The 20,148-nt window shown below is 38.9% G+C and overlaps 3 protein-coding genes across 5 annotated transcripts in view; 2 read left to right on the top strand and 1 right to left on the bottom strand.

Moving 5' to 3' along the window:
• usp37 (ubiquitin specific peptidase 37) overlaps positions 1 to 9,851 on the top strand; it is a 34,696-nt gene extending 24,845 nt beyond the window's left edge. For both annotated transcript variants that reach the window (XM_079822078.1, XM_079822079.1), the window contains exons 18-24: positions 1,231 to 1,438; positions 2,717 to 2,877; positions 6,536 to 6,596; positions 6,671 to 6,786; positions 6,857 to 6,926; positions 7,028 to 7,166; positions 8,823 to 9,851. In XM_079822078.1, the coding sequence (XP_079678204.1) occupies positions 1,231 to 1,438; positions 2,717 to 2,877; positions 6,536 to 6,596; positions 6,671 to 6,786; positions 6,857 to 6,926; positions 7,028 to 7,166; positions 8,823 to 8,904 (837 nt within the window). In that variant the 3' untranslated portion in view covers positions 8,905 to 9,851. The remainder of the gene's footprint in view (positions 1 to 1,230; positions 1,439 to 2,716; positions 2,878 to 6,535; positions 6,597 to 6,670; positions 6,787 to 6,856; positions 6,927 to 7,027; positions 7,167 to 8,822) is intronic.
• Positions 9,852 to 9,862: 11 nt separating this feature from the next.
• ybey (ybeY metalloendoribonuclease) lies at positions 9,863 to 15,670 on the bottom strand. Its single transcript, XM_079822086.1, has 4 exons — positions 14,469 to 15,670; positions 12,527 to 12,658; positions 12,371 to 12,439; positions 9,863 to 10,019 (listed from the first exon to the last, which is right to left on the bottom strand). The coding sequence occupies exons 1-4, from the start codon at positions 14,676 to 14,678 to the stop codon at positions 9,924 to 9,926; spliced, it is 507 nt and encodes a 168-aa protein (XP_079678212.1). The 5' UTR covers positions 14,679 to 15,670; the 3' UTR covers positions 9,863 to 9,923.
• On the top strand, positions 15,103 to 18,918 carry ndufb3 (NADH:ubiquinone oxidoreductase subunit B3). 2 transcript variants are annotated; one of them, XM_079822088.1, is made up of 3 exons: positions 15,103 to 15,174; positions 15,962 to 16,100; positions 18,356 to 18,918. In XM_079822088.1, exons 2-3 carry the CDS (start codon positions 15,973 to 15,975, stop codon positions 18,504 to 18,506), a joined length of 279 nt encoding a protein of 92 aa, XP_079678214.1. In that variant the 5' UTR covers positions 15,103 to 15,174; positions 15,962 to 15,972; the 3' UTR covers positions 18,507 to 18,918. The 2 variants fall into 2 exon arrangements, with proteins under 2 accessions (XP_079678214.1, XP_079678213.1); XM_079822087.1 differs by having other exon boundaries at positions 15,109 to 15,174; positions 15,965 to 16,100.
• Positions 18,919 to 20,148: the final 1,230 nt, after the last annotated feature.

Here is a 20,148-nt window from a genome sequence, read left to right as displayed (position 1 = left end):
CCATTGTGGCTTCTTAACAGCAGCTACTATATTGGCCCTGTTATCTGTGGTGATGCAAGTTTTCGTTCATCTAATCCCCATTCCTTGAATGCACAGAGGAGAGTTTCAGCTAAATGTTCCGCCGTGTGGCTTTCGGGTGTGAGTGAAGTCTGCAGGCACTGCTCTTCAGATTCCATTCATTGGTAATGAAATGCACGGTCAGACTCATAAATGGAGTCATGTTAATGCTGGACCACATATCAGTAGTGGTGGAAAAGAAAACACTTTCTTGCAGTTCAGCCATTATGTTCTGCTTCGTTTCTGTGTATAACTGGGGAATTACAGTGTTCGAAAAATATTTCTTGCTTGGCCATTCATACTGTTTGTCGAACGACTGGAGCATTTTTTTGAAGGCTGGTTTCTCCAGTGCGGAGCGGCGCATTCTCCACAACCAAATACGTCAGCATTTTCCACTTGTCACTCTCTCGTTTGTATTTGGCCTGTTTGGCGAAAGCCTCTCCAATACCAACCTGACCACCAGCTGGGCGTTTGCGTTCACGGGACATAACTTGTACAAACGCCGATGGATGGCATGATTGGAGATGGCTCTTGAGATTTGATGTGTTCGCCCATTTAACACTTATTTTGTTTTTACAAATCCGGCAAATGGCTTCATCCTTATTTAAAGGTTCACCTTTTTCGTTAGGCACAAATCCAAAATGATCCCAGATCGGCGATGTAGTATTTGGTTTCCCAACCAGGTCCATTGCTCAACACGATATTAGTTTGCGGAATGCAGAAGAAACTGGATTTTGCCGCGCTCAAACTCGCTCATCTAAAGGAAACGCCATATATGGCGTGTGAAGGATTAATGAATTGGCTATTTTATACGCTAGTCTATAAAACTCATAGAGCTAAAAGGTACAGGTTATAAATAGCAACTGCTATTGCAAATGTTATATTCTATACAAAACTTTTTGTGCATTTCATACAGTGTGTCAGGTCACGTGCACACTACCGCCGGTGGCACGGTGGTCATGGCGACCGTGAGCCCTAGACACAGGTACAGTAGGTATTTGATATATTGGCAGTAACACACCCACCTTTATCGTATTAATTGTGCTTGATTTAAATTAAAAGGTGCTTTAAAAAGTCCTTGAAAGCCCTTGAATCTGGTGTTCATGAAAGAGTGGGAACCCTGTTTAAATATTCAGCTAAATGAATCCACATCTAATCTCCTTCCCCCCTCAGGTGCAGCACAACGAGCACTCAGAGTTTAACGGCATCAATGATGAGGAGATGCTGGCGGCGGTGCTGGAGCTGAGCCGGCACGACACCAGTCTGTCCGGATGCCCTGAGGACGAGCCCACCAGCAGCCCTGACACGGGCTTTGGAGATCACGACGGCCCGGACCTCACGCATCATCTGGAGCTGCTGGATGGAGAGAAACAGCCTGCAGGTACACAACTTCACGAGTGACCATACACTCACCTAAAGGATTATTAGGAACACACACTAATACTGTGTTTGACCCCTTTCGCCTTCAGAACTGCCTTAATTCTACGTGGCATTGATTCCACAAGGTGCTGAAAGCATTCTTTAGAAATGTTGGCCCATATTGATAGGAGAGCATCTTGCAGTTGATGGAGATTTGTGGGATGCACATCCAGGGCACGAAGCTCCCGTTCCACCACATCCCAAAGATGCTCTATTGGGTTGAGATCTGGTGACTGTGGCGGCCATTTTAGTTCAGTGAACTCATTGTCATGTTCAAGAAACCAATTTGAAATGATTGGAGCTTTGTGACGGTGCATTATCCTGCTGGAAGTAGTCATCAGAGGATGGGGACATGGTGCTCATAAAGGGATGGACATGGTCAGAAACAATGCTCAGGTAGGCCGTGGCATTTAAACCATGCCCAATTGGCACTAAGGGGCCTAAAGTGTGCCAAGAAAACATCCCCCACTTCATTACACCACCACCACCAGCCTGCACAGTGGTAACAAGGCATGATGGATCCATGTTCTCATTCTGTTCACGCCAAATTCTGACTCTACCATCTGAATGTCTCAACAGAAATCCAGACTCATCAGACCAGGAAACATTTTTACAGTCTTCAACTGTCCAATTTCGTGCAAATTGTCGCCTCTTTTTCCTCTTTGTAGTGGAGATGAGTGGTACCCGGTGGGGTCTTCTGCTGTTGTAGCTCATCCGCCTCAAGGTTGTGTGTGTTGTGGCTTCACAAATGCTTTGCTGCAGACCTCGGTTGTAACGAGTGGTTATTTCAGTCAAAGTTGCTCTTCTATCAGCTTGAATCAGTCGGCCCATTCTCCTCTGACCTCCAGCATCAACAAGGCATTTTCGCCCACAGGACTGCCGCATACTGGATGTTTTTCCCTTTTCACACCATTCTTTGTAAACCCTAGAAATGGTTGTGCGTGAAAATCCCAGTAACTGAGCAGATTGTGAAATACTCAGACCGGCCCGTCTGGCACCAACAACCATGCCACGCTCAATGTCTTAAATCCCCTTTCTTTCCCATTCTGACATTCAGTGTGGAGTTCAGGAGATTGTCTTGACCAGGACCACACCCCTAAATGCACTGAAGCAACTGCCATGTGATTGGTTGATTAGATAATTGCATTAATGAGAAATTGAACAGGTGTTCCTAATAATCCTTTAGGTGAGTGTAGATTGTGATTATTCTCAGCCCTGAGCACGTCCTGTTTGTGTGCAGACGCTCTGGAGTCTCTAGATCTGACCATGGATGAGAATAAGGAGAACCAGACGCCTGAAGGAGTGCAGGGCGAGCTGGACTGGGTGCAGCAGTACAGCTTAGAGCAGGAGCGGGAGGAGCAGGAGCTGCAGCAGGCCCTCGCTCAGAGTCTGCAGGAACACGTAAGACACACACTACAACGCTTCTGTATTACGACTAATCTCTTACTGCTGTGGAAACCGGTTATGGCAGGTTTTGCTAGAGATAAGGTATGTTTACAAGCTGTTTGAGTTGATTAAACTCCATCTATTAGGGCTGGGTAAAAAAAAATTGATTTCTCGATTTTAATCGATTCTCACTTTTACGAAACAATATCGATTCTTAAATCCCAAGAATCGATTAGTCCTCCTGTTTCAGTTGATGAATGAACGGGACATTACAGCGCGCCTCCCATCCAATAAAGCACAATAATCTTTGTGCTTTATTACTATTGATGTGAAACAAAGTCTCAGATTTCAAATTACGTCCTTTTTTTACGGAATTCAAAAACATAAATACTGTTGTGGCGCAAGATCGCTCTGTTCAAGAGAAGCCGCAGAACGGATCTTCTCTTCTGCATTAAAGGGTTAGTTCACCCAAAAATGTCATTAATGACTTCCCCTCATGTGGTTGGACACCCGTCAGACCTTCAGACACAGATGAAGACATTTTAGTGTAAATCTGATGCTCTGAAAGGCCTCCATTGGCACAATGGCACGGTTCACTCTCAAGACCCTTAAAAGACACTAAAGACGTCGTTACAAAGTCCATCTCACTACAGCGGCTCTACAATAACTTTATGGAGTGACGAGAAACTAAATAACGACTTCTATAGTGATGACCAATTTCAAAACACAGCATCATAAAGCTTTGAAGCGTTATGAATCAGTGAGTCGATTCAGCGGTTTGAAGTGTTATGAATCAGTGAGTCGATTCAGCGGTTTGAAGCGTTATGAATCAGTGAGTCGATTCAGCGGTTTGAAGTGTTATGAATCAGTGAGTCGATTCAGCGCTTTGAAGTGTTATGAATCAGTGAGTCGATTCAGCGGTTTGAAGTGTTATGAATCAGTGAGTCGATTCAGCGGTTTGAAGCGTTATGAATCAGTGAGTCGATTCAGCGGTTTGAAGTGTTATGAATCAGTGAGTCGATTCAGCGGTTTGAAGTGTTATGAATCAGTGAGTCGATTCAGCGGTTTGAAGTGTTATGAATCAGTGAGTCGATTCAGCGGTTTGAAGCGTTATGAATCAGTGAGTCGATTCAGCGGTTTGGAGCGTTATGAATCAGTGAGTCGGCAGTTTGAATCGCCAAAGTCACGTGATTTCAGCAGTTTGACATGCGATCCAAATCATGAATCGACTCACTGATTCATAACGCTTCGAAGCTTCATAATGCAGTGTTTCGAAATCGGTCATCACTATACAAGTCGTTATTTAGGTTCTCGTCGCTTGAATGAACGGGACATTACAGCGCGCCTCCCATCCAATAAATCGCAATAATCTTTGTGCTTTATTACTATTGATATGAAATGGTCTCAGATTTCAAATTACGCCCATTTTTTTTTCTTTCGAAATTCTAAAACATAAATACCGTTTTGGCAGTGGCGTGAAATCGCTCCGCTCAAGAGAAGCCGCAGCGCTGAGCGCACATGAACTGATCTTCTCTTCCGCCTTAAAAGGACAATTAAATCAATTAATGTGTATTTAAACTGGGTCATTTATGTTGTAGAAATGTGAAGTAACTAGACTGAGAAGACAGAAAATGTCTCATGTGAATGAAAGACAACAACTCCCAGAATGCACTTGCTTCGCTGCCCTACGAGGCCACTCCCTACTCCCTAATTCAATAATCTATAATTCAAATGTACTAGCGGGTTTCTACTGATGCAAAGCTTAATGCTAAATCACTGAAGTTACCCTTTAAAAGCAGTAACAGCGCAAAATAAACATGAATGAGCAGGACAACTTCCCGAAATCTGTATCACGTCACATAGAATCGCTCAATCAGTGTCTCAACCGCAGAAAGACGTCAGTATAAAACGGCTTGTAAACAATGTCATGTGACGTCACATTTACCTCAGAAAAACCATATCCAGTGTCCATAAAGCCGTTAGTCAGCTAGAAAAGTTAACTCCAGAGAGGAGCATTGCTGATTATATGCACCACATTACATAGGCTATTGATTGTCATTATTAATGTTCTTATTTAATGCATGTAGGCTATGTATGAATACATCTGGCAAGTTTTTGACAGTAACCATTTATATTTCAAAAAACGAATTGGAGTAGAAATTAGTCTGTATGATTTAAAGTATGAATTCTATGAATGTATCTGAAGGGAAAAGAGAAGAGTTGATGTCTTTTTTCTTCTTTCCTCCATGTAAACTGTTTAATAAGCGCAGCACGGCTTTGTTTTCTGAGGTTACCGTGGAAACGGCTCTATTGATTTACATTTTCATTCAGCCCGTCTTCGGTTTTTGTTTGTGAAACTCAGACCTCATTTTTATTTGCTGTTGTAATTTTTTTTGCCAGCTAATGTTAAACCATAGACTGTACCAAAACTACACCCTTGAATAATTAGCTTTTATACTGCCACTAATGCCAAAGCTAATTATTGAAAATTATCAGGTTTTTTTAGCACCTGCTTGCATGATGAATAATTCATTTAAGATTTCTCACATTTCACAATGAATATAATTCCAAAGCAACATATTTAAATTATATTCAGAACTGTAATGCGGTCAAAAATAATCTGTCAAACAATTTTAGAAGGCTCTTTATTTATTTGTTTAATGAAACAAATGTTACTAGTGAACAACAGCACATTTACTAAGATATATGCGGCTCCATCGTTCTGCTGGACACATGAGTTTAACGGTTTTGAAGTTTATTGATTATGACTGGAATTTAGGTTCGTTAACTTTCATTTATTTCATGTTGTCTGTTTTATTACAGTTGTGTTTATCAAGCTATTGATACTGTTGTTAATCATATTTCATTGTGAGATGCACTGGCATGTTTGAAAAAGCAAAAACAAATTTGAAAATATGATTATTCTGTCCATAATGCACAGCCCTAATGCACAAGTTACAAAAATACACAGACCTCTCACATTCACAGACCGCTCTATCACACTACAGGAAAGGGAATATCTGAAAAAAACAATGGGGCACTTTAATTTAATTAATTTATTTATTTTTTCCCAATACGGGCTGCCGATTCTCTTGAGCTGATATTTGGAGCCGATACTGCTTTTGCTCCCTCAATTTACATCATAAAAATGACACTGATCATGATGATAACAATTTAAAATTTAAAAAAAGGAACATTTATTGAACTAAAAAAAAAAAAACTATATTTAACAAATAGTAAAAACAGGTGAGGTAGAACAAGAAAAAAAGAGTTCAGTGGTGAAACTAAATTCTGAAAATAAATATTGAAGCATAAATAAAATAATGACACTATTGCACACAGTATCAACAAGCAAGCATCGTGAAGTGCACACTGACTGTACTATACTTAAAACTATTATAATTTTAAAACTATTTGCAACCTAGTGAATTAATGCTTAGGTGCACTTCACTTAATCTCATGAAGAAGAATATGGGCGAACGCAGCAGCCTTGTGTCGGCCGATACATGTAAAAATCACAAATATGGGGCCGATATATCGGTCTAACACTAGTTCAGATGTTTTCGGGCATATTTAGAGTTTTTCAGCACCGCTTTCTCTCATGTTTGACGTCAGCTCAGCTTTAACCGATCGTGATTGATCTACAGTAATAGTGTTGTGTGCTGTTGCGCAGGAGGCGAGAGAGATGCGAGAAGACGATGATCTGAAGAGAGCCACTGAGCTCAGCCTGCAAGGTCAGTGTGATGCCCTGTGTCACATGATCTGTGTGTTAAAGCCAGTGTTTAACGCGTGTGTGTGTGTGTTGTAGAGTTCAACAACTCTCTGCCTGAGCTGCTGTGCTCTGATGAGGACTCGGGCAATGAAGACGGGCTGGATATGGAGTACAGCGAGGCTGAAGCGGAGGAGCTGAAGAAGAACGCGGAGGTGCGTCTCAGAGCTTCTAGAAGTGCCGGTTCTCTCGCTGTGGTTTTAATGACTGTGGTTTGTTGTGTAGACTGGAGACCTGCCCAACTCCTTCAGGCTCATCAGTGTGGTCAGCCACATCGGCAGCAGCTCTTCCTCAGGTACTGGCTGATCCTCCTTCCTGTCGCCGCTCTGCAGATGGACTGTGTGTGTGTGTGTGTGTGTGTGACCGGCTGCTGTGTGTGTGTGTCTCCTCCTGTAGGGCATTACATTAGTGACGTGTTCGACATGAAGAAGCAGTCGTGGCTCACCTATAACGATCTGGACGTGTCCCGCACGCAGGAGTCCACCGTGCAGAGGGACCGGGACCGCAGCGGATACATCTTCTTCTACATGCACAAGTCAGTCTCTTCACACACACACACACACACACACACACACCATTGGTTGCTGTGTCTCAATGTGTATGCGCGCACATCTGTGCCATATCTGCGTATGAATGCCGTGAACAAATTCAGCAACTTTCATAATAAAATTAGTAGGGCTGTCAAAAGATTAATCACGATTAATCGCATCCAAAATAAAAGTTTGTGTTTACATAATATATGTGTGTGTGTGTACTCTGTGTATTTATATATAAATAATAAACACATTCATGTATATATTTAAGAAATATTTGCATGTATATACATTTATATAATCTATAATGTATATAAATATAAATGTTTTATATATAAAAATATTTTTTCTTAAATATATACATGCTTGTGTGTGTATTTATATATAAATAATAATTAACAGAGTACACACACACACACTTTTATTTTGGATGTGATTAATCGCGATAAATCTTTTGACAGCCCTAAAAATTAGTTTTCGAATTTATGCAAAGAAATGTAGGCATAAATGAAGCCACACGTACACAATACTCGTACCGTTGGTGAAATCTAATTCCGAATATAATAGTTAAAAAATGCAACAATATGTATTGATGTAAACCAGGGGTGGCCAATCTCATCTCGTTTTCATTTGTTGACGAAAATGACAGTTGATTTCGTCATAGTTTGTCATCCAACACTAGTTTTTATTTAGTTATCGTCTCGTTTTCGTCAGTGATAAAAGCAGGGTTCCCACTCGTCCTGGAAAACCTGGAAAATTGATGACAAATTCTCCAGTCCTGGAAAACACATTAAAAATTAGAGAAAATTTAAAATGTCCTGGAAAATCTTGTTAAAATTCTTCTAAAAAGTTATTTCTTTAGCTGAGTATAAAGAGTTTATCGCTGGCCCAAACAATTAGCGCTAGTTGCAGAAGCACATGTTCAGGAATGCGGAGTTTGATGCGTGTGTGTAGTGTTTTGAATAATGATGTTTAGTCTTGTGTTAGCTAATGCTAATGCTATTAACTGCTCAAATGTATGCAGTGAATGTTAACTCGTAAGCTGCTCCCTAATCACATCATTTTGATATAAAGTCACATTTGTGTGTCATAAAGTCAGAATTGCGTGATATAAAGTCGCAAGTCTTTTTTGCGCAGTTGCGAGTTTATATCTTGGAATTCTGACTTCTCTCAGAATTGTGAAATCTAAACTGCAATTGCAAGTTATAAAGTCAAATTCTGAGGAAAAAAGATTTGCAACAATTTTCACGTTTATATCACAAATATGTAAACTCGCAATTGCGAGAGTCAGAATAGCGAGATAAAGTCTCAATTACCTTTTCTTTCTATTCTGTGGAGTAAACAAGCTTCCACAGTCATAATGTTTGATGAAGAGCTCATATTGAGAAATGCTGGATTAAGTAATGGCAATAAACTGTACGACTTAGAAAGCAATATTTGGCATGATCCTTGTCTTTTATTCCCGCCGTAGTAAAATTTAAAAATGTCCTGGAAAATGGCTGCTGAAAGAGTGGGAACCCTGAAAAGGTTGTTAAAGAAAATTATGACAAATTATTCGTCAACGAAATGAACACTGCAGTCAGAGTGCTCAAAGTTATGTTGGGGATATTTGTGGGTCGTGTGTATGATCTGAGGCTGGTGTGTGTGTGTGTGTGCAGAGATGTGTTCGAGGAGCTGTCGGAGCTGGAGAAGGCCGGAGGGAGCGCAGACGCCGGACGCTCAGTGCTGCAGCCGCTCTAACATCCCATCATCCACCGGTGTCCTGAACTGAGCCGGGGTAAAGACACACCCTTCATCAGTGCTACTGAAGACCGTCCACACACACTCACACACACCCCTTCTGAGGGCACTTCTCCCCCTGTGAACTACTGTAGACTTGCAGTTAGATGGGTACATGTTCTAGAAACTCAGAGGTGCGAAATCGGTCGGGAAAAATAAATATATAAATATAGAAAGCGTTTTGAGTTCCTCAAAATCAAAGACTTTTCCTCTTTTGTTTGCCTTTAACATGAGAAGCCCCTTTGGTGAAGTTCTCATGCATTAAATATCTGAAGTCTGCTCGTTTCTCGATGAAATCTTCTTTTCTTTTTTGTCTTTCCCCTCTGCAAATTTTAGATTTCCTTCCTGATCTATTGCATACAAAACTTTATTCTTGTATATGTCTGGGTGGAGTATTGAATGCGGGGTGTGTGTTTCTCGTTTGATATGCAGCTGGAAATGTGTGGTGCAATATTTGCGTTTGGGCTTTTATATGATGACACCAGGAGGAGAACGGTTTCTATGTTTTATTCTCATTTTATAAGCGTTAATCTAACAAGCTCAGTGGTATTGATCAAACGTGGCTTGTCTTTTTTTAAAGATCGCCTCTCCAACACCTTCAGACCTAGTGAAGCGTTTAGTTTTCCTTCTGTATCGAGCTTTACATTGTGAAGTTGCACAGCCGTCGTGTCGAGCGTGTGTGTGTGTGTACGGACTCACACACACCTGTACACATCCAGTGTGACTGCTTCAGATGGAGTCAGCTGATGTTATTTATTTGCAGGTGTGTGTGTTGTCACTGTTTTCTTGTCTTCTGTTCTGGGGTCTGAGGAGATTGTGTTTCTGAAACAGTGCTATAAGCTCTACTTGATTGCTTAGTATTCAGTCTTTGACTTCCTTAAACACATTTTAAAATAAAAATTATTTAGAAAAAACTAAACCCAAAGCCCTGTCTTGTTTCTTTGAGCTTTAATTGAGGAGCTGTGTGTGTGTGTGTGTGGTCACGTGTGCTGTGAGCTTCTCTTGGTGAGCGGCTGGAGACGGCTGCCCGTCAGCCTGTTGAACTCGCTGAGGATGTAGCTCTCCTTCTGCTGCATCTGCACACAACACATCATCATCATAGCTAAATAACATTATTTAACTAAAACATTACAACACACCACACTTCTGAATCTCAGCTGCAGGAAACACTGGGGCGAACACATGCTGGATTTACAGCAAGGCCTGCACCATCTGAGGAGGGTCTAATTGCATTTTTATAATATAAATATAAATGTGTTTTTTTTTTTTTTTATCAAATGAAATGTAAATATACAAACACCTGGTTTGTGGGGCTGCACAGCATTTTGTGACTAATAATTACTATTATAGCTAAATAACATTTAACAAAATCATAAATATTACTATTGCAATAACATTGTCATTATTAAACATTAAAAACATTGAATAAATATAACCATATAAGAAAAGTAGGGCTGTCAAAAGATTAATCGCGATTAATCGCATCCAAAATAAGTTTGTGTTTACATATGTGTTTACTGTGTTAATTATTATTTATATATAAATACACACACATTCATGTATATATTTAAGAAATATTTGCATGTATATACATTTATATAATGTACATAAATATAAATGTTTTATATATAAAAATATTTTTTTCTTAAATATATACATGAATGTGTGTGTATTTTTATATAAATAATAATTAACAGAGTACACACACACTTATATATATTATGTAAACAGAAACTTTTATTTTGGATGCGATTAATCTTTTGACAGCCCTATAGAAGTTATTTTACACACAACTGCAGATTTCTAAATCATTAGCAAGGTTTAAGGATTTGTTATTTTTGCTGTCAAATTAATTTTATCGTGATTTAATCACATCCAGAATAAAAGTTTTTCATGTGTGTGCTGTGTGTATAAACACACGGCCTCCTCCATCTGGGGGGGTCTAATAGCATTTATTTTATTTAAATGTGTTTTTTTTTATTACTTTTTTTAACAAATGAGATCTAAATATACAAACACCTGGTTTTGTTGGGCTGCACAGCATTTTGTGCTTGTATTAATGACTAATAATTATTTTAGCTAAATAACATTATTTTAACCAAATAAGAAATATTGCAATAAATGTTGATTATTAAACATTAAAAACACAATCAATATAACCATATAAGAAGGTATTTTACACACCTGCAGGGTTAACATGCAGGCAGAGGATGAGTATAAATCATTAGAAAGATTTAAAGCTTTATTATTAGTGCTGTCAAATCAATTTATCGTGATTTAATCACATCCAGAATAAAAGTTTTTCATATGTGTGTAATTCTGTATATATAAATACACACTTGTGTATATATTTAAGAATATTTGCATGTATATATTTTAGGGCTATGATTAAAATGTAATCGCACCCTTATGCTTAATTTTGTCATTAAACACATTAATTTAGTCATCATTTGCTATATCTAGCAAAGTCAACCATCACACAACTGTGTTTTCTGCAGCTTTAAGGATCAGTGGAGACACCAAAAGGACACCAAATATAAGGAGTCCATATTATTATGTGTTAAATGTATATAAATATTTTATATATCACATTTTTCTTAAATGTATGCATGTGTGTGTATTTATATATACATATTTATACACCGTACACACATTATGAAAACAAACTTTTATTCTGGACGCGATTAAATCGCAATAATTCGATTTGACCGCACTATTATAAAATATATTATGAAAATCGGTCTTTGTTTTTCCTCATGCAGCCACTGTGGGGGAAAACTACACCGGAGAAGCTCATGGATTAATAATATCTTTGGATGTCTTTTTTTTTTTACCCAAAATGGGATGGCGGGAGCACAGCTGGGCACTAAACACACTCATGTTTCATTCCTCCTGGAGGCCAGAGGGCGCCCTCGAGCAGAGAGAAGTCATATGATGACGTTGCAGGAAATCCCTAATGTGAACTAAAGCTACTAGCTCAATGAAAAGATGATTAAACAGGAAGACAATAGGCCTATTTCACAATATGGCCAGCGAGAACAGAAGTAGGGAAGCGATTCTTCTTCCGCCCGCTACGATCGTCATTCATTCTCATAATGGACCGTGAAATAAATACACAATTTTGAGTTACGAAGTCCAAACTGTAATATATAAACAGCTCGTTTTCCCAAGTTAGCCACTAGATTGACCACTTTAGTCTCCGCCACTGTTCTGGAAGCGCTTTCACCGGAAACGATGTTTCCCTACTGCTGACGTCAGGTGGTGAAATAGGCCGATAAACACACGACTGCGACAATATATGGAGTTATTATAACAATAGTGGAGTGTTTATAATGCAGCGCTGATCGACAGGGACTTCACTGTATAGAATACGTTAGTGTGTGAGCAGTTTGAGGGGAATAGAGTGTGTGAGTGTGTGTGATCGTACCTCACTCCAGTCCTCTTCGGTCTGATGTCTGTATCCCAGTAAGTGGCAGATCCCGTGTGCCGTGACCACCTGCTCAACACACACACACACAGACCTTCAGGACACGGCTGAGAGAGTGTGTGTGTGTGTGTGTGTGTGTGTGTGTGTGTGTGGTACCGTGAGCGTCTGGTGGAGGTCCTGGGACGTCTCTCTGCACTGCTGCATCACGTACTCCACCCCTAGGAAGATGTCCCCCAGGTTATACTCGTCCCTCTGCAGGACACTCGGCATCCGGCCCGGCCGCAGATCCTGCACAACACACACACACACACACACACACACACAGTGAGGAAACCACTTCACAATACATCAAGACTGAGCACAAGTTCATAATTCAGACTTTATACCTTACTACAGTCAGAACTGCAAGTCATGGGCTATATCTTGCAATTTACACTTTCTCTGAATTGCAGAGGTGGACAAAGTACTCAACTCTATTACTTGAGTAAAAGTACTGGTCAAATATTACTCTGTTACAAGTGACAGTTGTAAAACTGATTTTTACTTAAGTATTTGTTTTGAAAAATGCATTTTTATGTCCATTATTTGATTATTTTTGCATTGTATAAATGCACATTATGCCACCAGCCCAGTCAGTGATGCTCCATCCGACATTCTAACATACGACCACCTTAAATTAATTTCAATACTTCTATAAAAGTTACAACGCTCTTTACAAAGCTGCTGTCACTTTAAGGCCAAACGCACAGACCCTATACACTGATTCACATCCCGAGATAATAATACTCAAGTAAATTAGCTACTGTCCACCTCTGCTGAATTGTATATAAACTCGCTATTCCAAGAAATAAAGCCTAAATTACATGTGTATCTCACAATTCAGACTTTTTTTCTCTGAATTGAGATGTAAACTCGCTATTTTGAGTTATAAAGATATAAACTCGCAATTGTTGAAATAATCAGAATTGAGAAAAATCGCAATTGTAAGAGAGCGTTTTTTTTAGAAAGCTATGATTACTTTTCCCCCCAGAATTGAGATAAATTCACAATTGTGAGTTATAAAGTTAAAACTGTAATATAAACTCGCCATTCTGAGAAGAAACATCTGAATTGTGAGACAAAAACTCGCAATTACCTTTTATAATCAACTTTTTTACTTGCCATTCTGAATTTATATTTCAATTCTGAGGGGGGAAAAATCAAATTTGTGAGAAAAGTATGACTTGTGGGGGGGGAAAAGAATTACGAGGGGAAAAAATCTGAATTGTGAGCATCTTACAATTGTTTTGTGAATCTAAAAATTGAGATAAACTTGCAATTGGAAGGTCAGAATTTCAAGAAAATGTTTAATTGCAACTGTAGTTCACAATTCTGACACTTTCTCAGAATTGAGGTATAAAAATGTATTAAATGTAATATGTAAATATGTTTTGATTATTTTACTTGCAATTCTTAATTTATATCTCGCAATTCTTAATTTATATCTCGCAATTCTGAGGGAAGAAAATCATAAGTGCGAAGTCACGATTGTGAGGAAAAAAACTCAATTGCAAGAAAGTTTTTTTAGAAAGCCACGGTTACTTTTTCCCTCAGAATTGTGAGATAAATACACAATTTTGAGTTATGAAGTCCAAACTGTAACGTATAAACTCAATTGTGAGATAAAATGTAATTACCTTTTAAAATCGACTTTTTTTACTTGCATTATGAATTTATAGGCGATCACTATTCTGAGGGGAAAATATAATGTGAGAAATTTAAAATTACCTTTTTTTTTCTTCGAAATTGTGAGAAATTCACAATTGAGTTACAGTCCAAATTGTAATATATATATATATATATAGCTAGATTTTTTTTTTTAAAGGTCAGAATTGTAATAAACTCGCAATTACCCCTTTTCCCCCTCAGAGTATGAGCTAAAGTCACACAATTACCTGTTGTAATTGTTAATTTGTTTAATTCTGTGGCGGAAACGAGCTTCCACAGACACGGGCTAACGGTCACCCCTGATGGACACCCGTCAATCTCACACACGCACGCGCTTCCTCCTGTCAATCACACACACGCACGCGCGTCCTCCTGTCACTGAACCGTGTACCTCATAGAACGGGAAGGACAGCACATCTGTGGGCTGGTTCCTCTTCCGGTAGATGTGGTTGATGCGCTGGATCCTGCGGTTGTCCACGCAGATGATGCCGATGTCGAACTTCTGTACGCCGAATATGTGCCTGAGGAGCTCCACGTCTCTGCGCAGGCGCGCGCGCCTCAGGGGAACCGCCGTCTGCAGGTTCCGCAGCACGAGCCCCATCAGTGCAACACAGCGGATAAAACCTGACTAAACAACCGGCTAGAGGCTCCTTTCACTAGGTCACCGTCCGGAATCAACATGTATAGATGTATTCACTCTGCTCCTCACGGACAGGACATGTACGTTTCAAAATAGAACATAAATAATAAACAAGACCGGTCATTTTGATACAACTGCCATGATCCCAACTTGCCCTGTCCATTGATTTGTAAACTGAAAGTGCGCATGCGCGACCATTGATTCATGTCAAAATAAAAGTTCTGTCATTAAACCGTTCGATATTTATTTATTATTTATTATATACTAAATATGTTTTATGTATGTTGAAAGTATTGTAAGAAAAATCTAGAGTTTTTGTGTATATACAAATGTAAAAATATACGCTGCTTCGTATTTATTTCGATGTACAATGACTTTTACTGTTCACCGGAAGTAGAAACTAGGACCGTCCTGCATCGCTTGCGCGTTCGTGTTGGAGGTGACTTTGATTCAAAAGGTAAGTTATACTGCCGTTTAACACACAAACAAATGATTTACACCTCTTTTAATGCAATGTTCTCTTTTACACTGGACCGTGTGTGTATGCGCTACTGAAGCAGCATCAGAGTCGGTGTTTGTTTGTGTGCTAGCTGTCATTAGCTGCTTCACTTGTGTTGTTTATGTGTGTATCTGAACACTTAAGTTCCTGTTAACACGACTGAACACATAATTACAACTTACTACAACTACACTGCTCAGTTGCGATTGATTGAACCGCCACACCCCCTTTATCCTACATTTTAAGCACAAGTTTCTCCAATGATACACTTTGAATTCGACTAGTGCAGTCTATGAGCGATTCTGGTGAGTCGACTCACTTGAACTGGTTGAACAGAGTGATAGACACTGCTTAGCTGTTTTATTTCCGCACTCTGTGAATTTAACCCCTTTATCCTACATTTTAAACCATGCCTCTCTCTAATGTTACACCGTGATTCCACTCGTTCATGTGTGATTCGGGTGAGTCGACTCAATTGAACTTCTTGAACAGAATATGTTGAACAGATTGAGAGACACTTCTTAGCTGTTTTATTTCTGCACACTATGAATTTAACCTCCATAACCCCTTTATCCTACATTTTAAGCACACGTTTCTCTAATGTTTCCCCGTGATTCGACTCGTTCATGAGTGAGTCGACTCAGTTGAACTGGTTGTTTTAGATTGCTGACACACTTAGATGTGTTGAACAGAGTGAGGGACACTGTTTTATTTCTGCACACTGATGATTGAGAGTTGTCTTCAGCAGCAGCAGGCATGGGTGGGGATCACGGACACGGAAAGCTGTCCATGCCGGACTACAAAGTGTGGAAGTGGGAAGGGACGCCGCTGGAAGTGACCCAGCAGAGGCTGGCCCGGAGAGGACTCAGGGACCCCTGGGCTAGGTGAGAGATTGGGGTCCCTCTTGGCTAGTTGCTCCTGTATTGAGTCCTCTACGATATGCAGAGTTTAATAATGGATTTGTAATCATACCAAATGTTCTCAGCTTGCTTTAATAACTCTACTATTAGGGTTATTATATGCACATCTCGACTACAACAAAACTAATTTAACACTTGTCAATTTTGTTTTATTCCTAACCACAAATGTTTCAATGCTCTAGGTCTGAGATTGTGGTCTTGCAAAATACAGTGAAAATCACTATATCCACAACTAGATTGTGTATTATATACATATACAATACCTGTAAAAGGTGTTTAATGTTTTTGAAAGAAGTCTCTTCTGCTCACAAGGCGGTAATTATTGTATCATAAATACAGTAAAAACAGTGAAATATTCCTCCAGTGTAAAGCAGCTGTTCTCTGTGTGAATATATGGTAAAGTGTGATGTATTCCTGTGCTCAAAGCTGAATTTATCATCAGTCTTCAGTGTCACATGATCCCTCACAAATCACTCACATATGAGGATTTGATGATCAACACACATTTATGATTATTTTAAGTTGTTGCTTCAATTGGAAAACCCTGATAGATTACTGGTTGACCGGTGAAAATTGTCCATAAAAATATTAAGCAGCAAAAACTGATAATCAAGACATGATAAGAAGATGACAGAGTGATTTGTGAAGGGTCATGTGACACTGAAGACTGGAGTAATGATGATAAAGTCAGCTTTGATCACACTTTACTATATTCAAGCTGCCATAAATGCATTGATATAATATTTTAATTGTTCTCTGATATCTACGTTATTTGGAAGGGTCATGAATAATAATGTTGAGCTCTGCTCTGATTGGCTGTTTCTTCTGCAAATAGCAGCTGACTCACCGCGCTTAACAAGCTTACAATTAATAATACACTATGAATCTGTCCTTAACGCAGCACACACGCTGTATGATGAGTAACTTTACCCTTGAAGGTGGAGCGCTGTGCTTAACACTGCCTGGCCCAGAACATGGGCTGCCATATGCACATTTTAAGGGTGCGAATATTAATGAGGGTGCGCCGTCACAGTCGGTGTTATGTTGAGATTTGCCCTTTTTCAGTCTTTTGCACGCGTGAGATCTACATATGAAGGAGGAAACAATATAACATTTGTCCATTTATCTTAAGGCAGTGTTAATTTTGACAGCATATTTTGATTTAGTTTTAGTCATAGTCTTTTGACTAAAATGCCATTTAGTTTTAGTCATATTTTAGTCACCTGAATAGTTTTTAGTTTAAGTCTAGTTTTAGTCGACTAAAGTCTAATGAGTTTAGTTCAATTGTAATACATTCATCATTTAAGCTTTACATAACTGACTGTCACTTGAACAGACATTTTGACATCATTTTGTTTTGACATTAAAAATACACGAAAGAGCTCAATTCACTTTTTTGTTTGTTTTTTAAAAACATCTATAGTTTTTATAACTTTGTATTTCTGTTTTAGTCAGTAGACCATATCAGGTTAAGCTAAAGCTTCAAACAAGTTTATTTATTTTTTACATTTCAGTTAACATTTATTTAATTTCAAGTAATGAAGTTTTGTTTAATGGTTTTAGTGAACTATTATAACCCTGATACTTTATTGAATATGTGTCAAATACTGGTCTTTCCTCCTGACTATGAATTAAATGGGAATGAAATCAGTTTATTGTGTAACCAAAAACGAATATATAATGCATGACTTTTAATTATAAACAAGCTTGAAATACAGCAGGACTCTTATTTTGAAATATCTGCGCCTTACTAAGTTCAGGAGATAAAATATGCATTGTTACAACCGTCTAAAACATATTACTATATAAACATGGTAAAGTAAACAGTCATTATTCATCAGCTTTAGTTCATAAGCAATATTCTGGCATAAATGTGTGTTATTGATTGAGCCGCTCTGGAGCTGGATTGGGGATGAGCCGTGTTTTCCAGAGGTTAGATCAGCATCTGTGACACAGATCATCAGTTCTGACCCCATCTCTGCCCTAATCCACCCTCACTAACATTTACATCTCCTTTTTATCTGCTGACGAAAGCGACAGTTGATTTTCCTCATAGTTTTTGCCATCCAACACTAGTTTTTATTTAGTTATCGTCAGTGGAAAAAGATTGTTGATGAAAATTGACACATTATTCGTCAACGAAATGAACACTGTCTTAAGGAATGTCTTTATAAATGGAGGGCTGAAGAGTGTGTGTGTGTGTGTGTGTGTGTGTGCAGGAACGAGGCGTGGCGATACACAGGCAGCTTCGGCGTGCCGGTGAGCTTCAGAGAGGTGCTGCTGCGGGGCTTCAGGACGGGCTTCGCCGTGTTCGCCGTGGCTCTGGCTGTGGAGTACGCTTTCTTCCCCCCGAAGAAGTCTGAGCACTGATCTTCTGATCCTGAAACACCCGCTTCCCTTCGCCAGTCTGTACAATAAATAGAGATCAACTGATTTGGGCTGAGCGGGTGTTTTTATTGGATATTGTAGTCAAACCTTTAGAGCCACCTGAATGTATCCTGAACTATGGTTCTCTGTGTTGGTATGAATGCCAGTGTCAGGTCGTCTGAGCCATGAGTTACATCACCTCATAATATCCCCATTCATTCTAGAGAAGATAACAGATAAGATGACGTAAAGAAAGAGGAACTCAATCACAGTGGCATTCCTACTACGTTACTGTGGAAGTGAGACTGTATCATGTGACTAAAACACTGAAGCCTAAACCCTCCTCTGAATAACAACAGGTCAACTACTGTATATGATTAACCTGACTATATTAAACGCTCCTCATTCTCTCCTACAGCAGGTTCTCTGCTCTGATTGGTCAGATGGCCCAGTCCGTTGTGATTGGCCGACCGCTTACAGCTTGTGTCAGAAACCAAACACTCATTGTCATATCTGAATCTCAGCTCTTTATACACAGTGATAGACTCGGTCGGCCCTCTAGTAAGTTAAAAAACCCAGAGCTGAAGTTTTATACTGCTAAATTCACAATGAGCGATCACATTCACATAATGCATGAGGTTATTAATGTACAAAACATTCACAAGTCTTCTTTATTTCATGATGGGAAGGGCTGGGCTTGTGCTTCAAGCTGATGGTCACATTATATATACAACACTTGTACATTTTCTCATCAAAATGCAGCTGCTCCCACAAATATTACACGATATGATAGCGGCTACTTCATAAATCACCCCGTCTTAAAATCATAAGTCTTTTGATGAAGACGGTTGCTATAAAAAAGTAAATGAAGAAACTTTGCTATTGTCAGTAATTCTTATAATATTGTGACCATACATATTATTTCATAGCACAAGACACGTTTTATGATCTCAATTCTTAAAAAGATGTCAAATAACACGGTAATTTAAGGTGACGTATTTACATTTTGCGTACTCAAATAAGTGTTGAGTAATATTAACTACCGGTACATGTGCTTACTATAGAGTTAGGGTTAGTTGCTTGTAATTAGTGTTGGGTAAGTTACTCTAAAAAAGTAATCAGATTACTAGTTACTAATGACATCTGCAATAGTGTAATCAGATTACTAGTTACTAATGACATCTGCAATAGTGTAATCAGATTACTAGTTACTAATGACATCTGCAATAGTGTAATCAGATTACTAGTTACTAATGACATCTGCAATAGTGTAATCAGATTACTAGTTACTAATGACATCTGCAATAGTGTAATCAGATTACTAGTTACTAATGACATCTGCAATAGTGTAATCAGATTACTAGTTACTAATGACATCTGCAATAGTGTAATCAGATTACTAGTTACTAATGACATCTGCAATAGTGTAATCAGATTACTAGTTACTAATGACATCTGCAATAGTGTAATCAGATTACTAGTTACTAATGACATCTGCAATAGTGTAATCAGATTACTAGTTACTAATGACATCTGCAATAGTGTAATCAGATTACTAGTTACTAATGACATCTGCAATAGTGTAATCAGATTACTAGTTACTAATGACATCTGCAATAGTGTAATCAGATTACTAGTTACTAAT

This window comes from Gobio gobio (genome assembly GCF_949357685.1).
Source record: "Gobio gobio genome assembly, chromosome: 7".
NCBI classification, from domain to species: Eukaryota; Metazoa; Chordata; class Actinopteri; order Cypriniformes; family Gobionidae; genus Gobio; species Gobio gobio.
The sequence above is the reverse complement of the archived record's forward strand: the minus strand, read 5'-3'. Positions and strand labels throughout refer to the sequence as shown.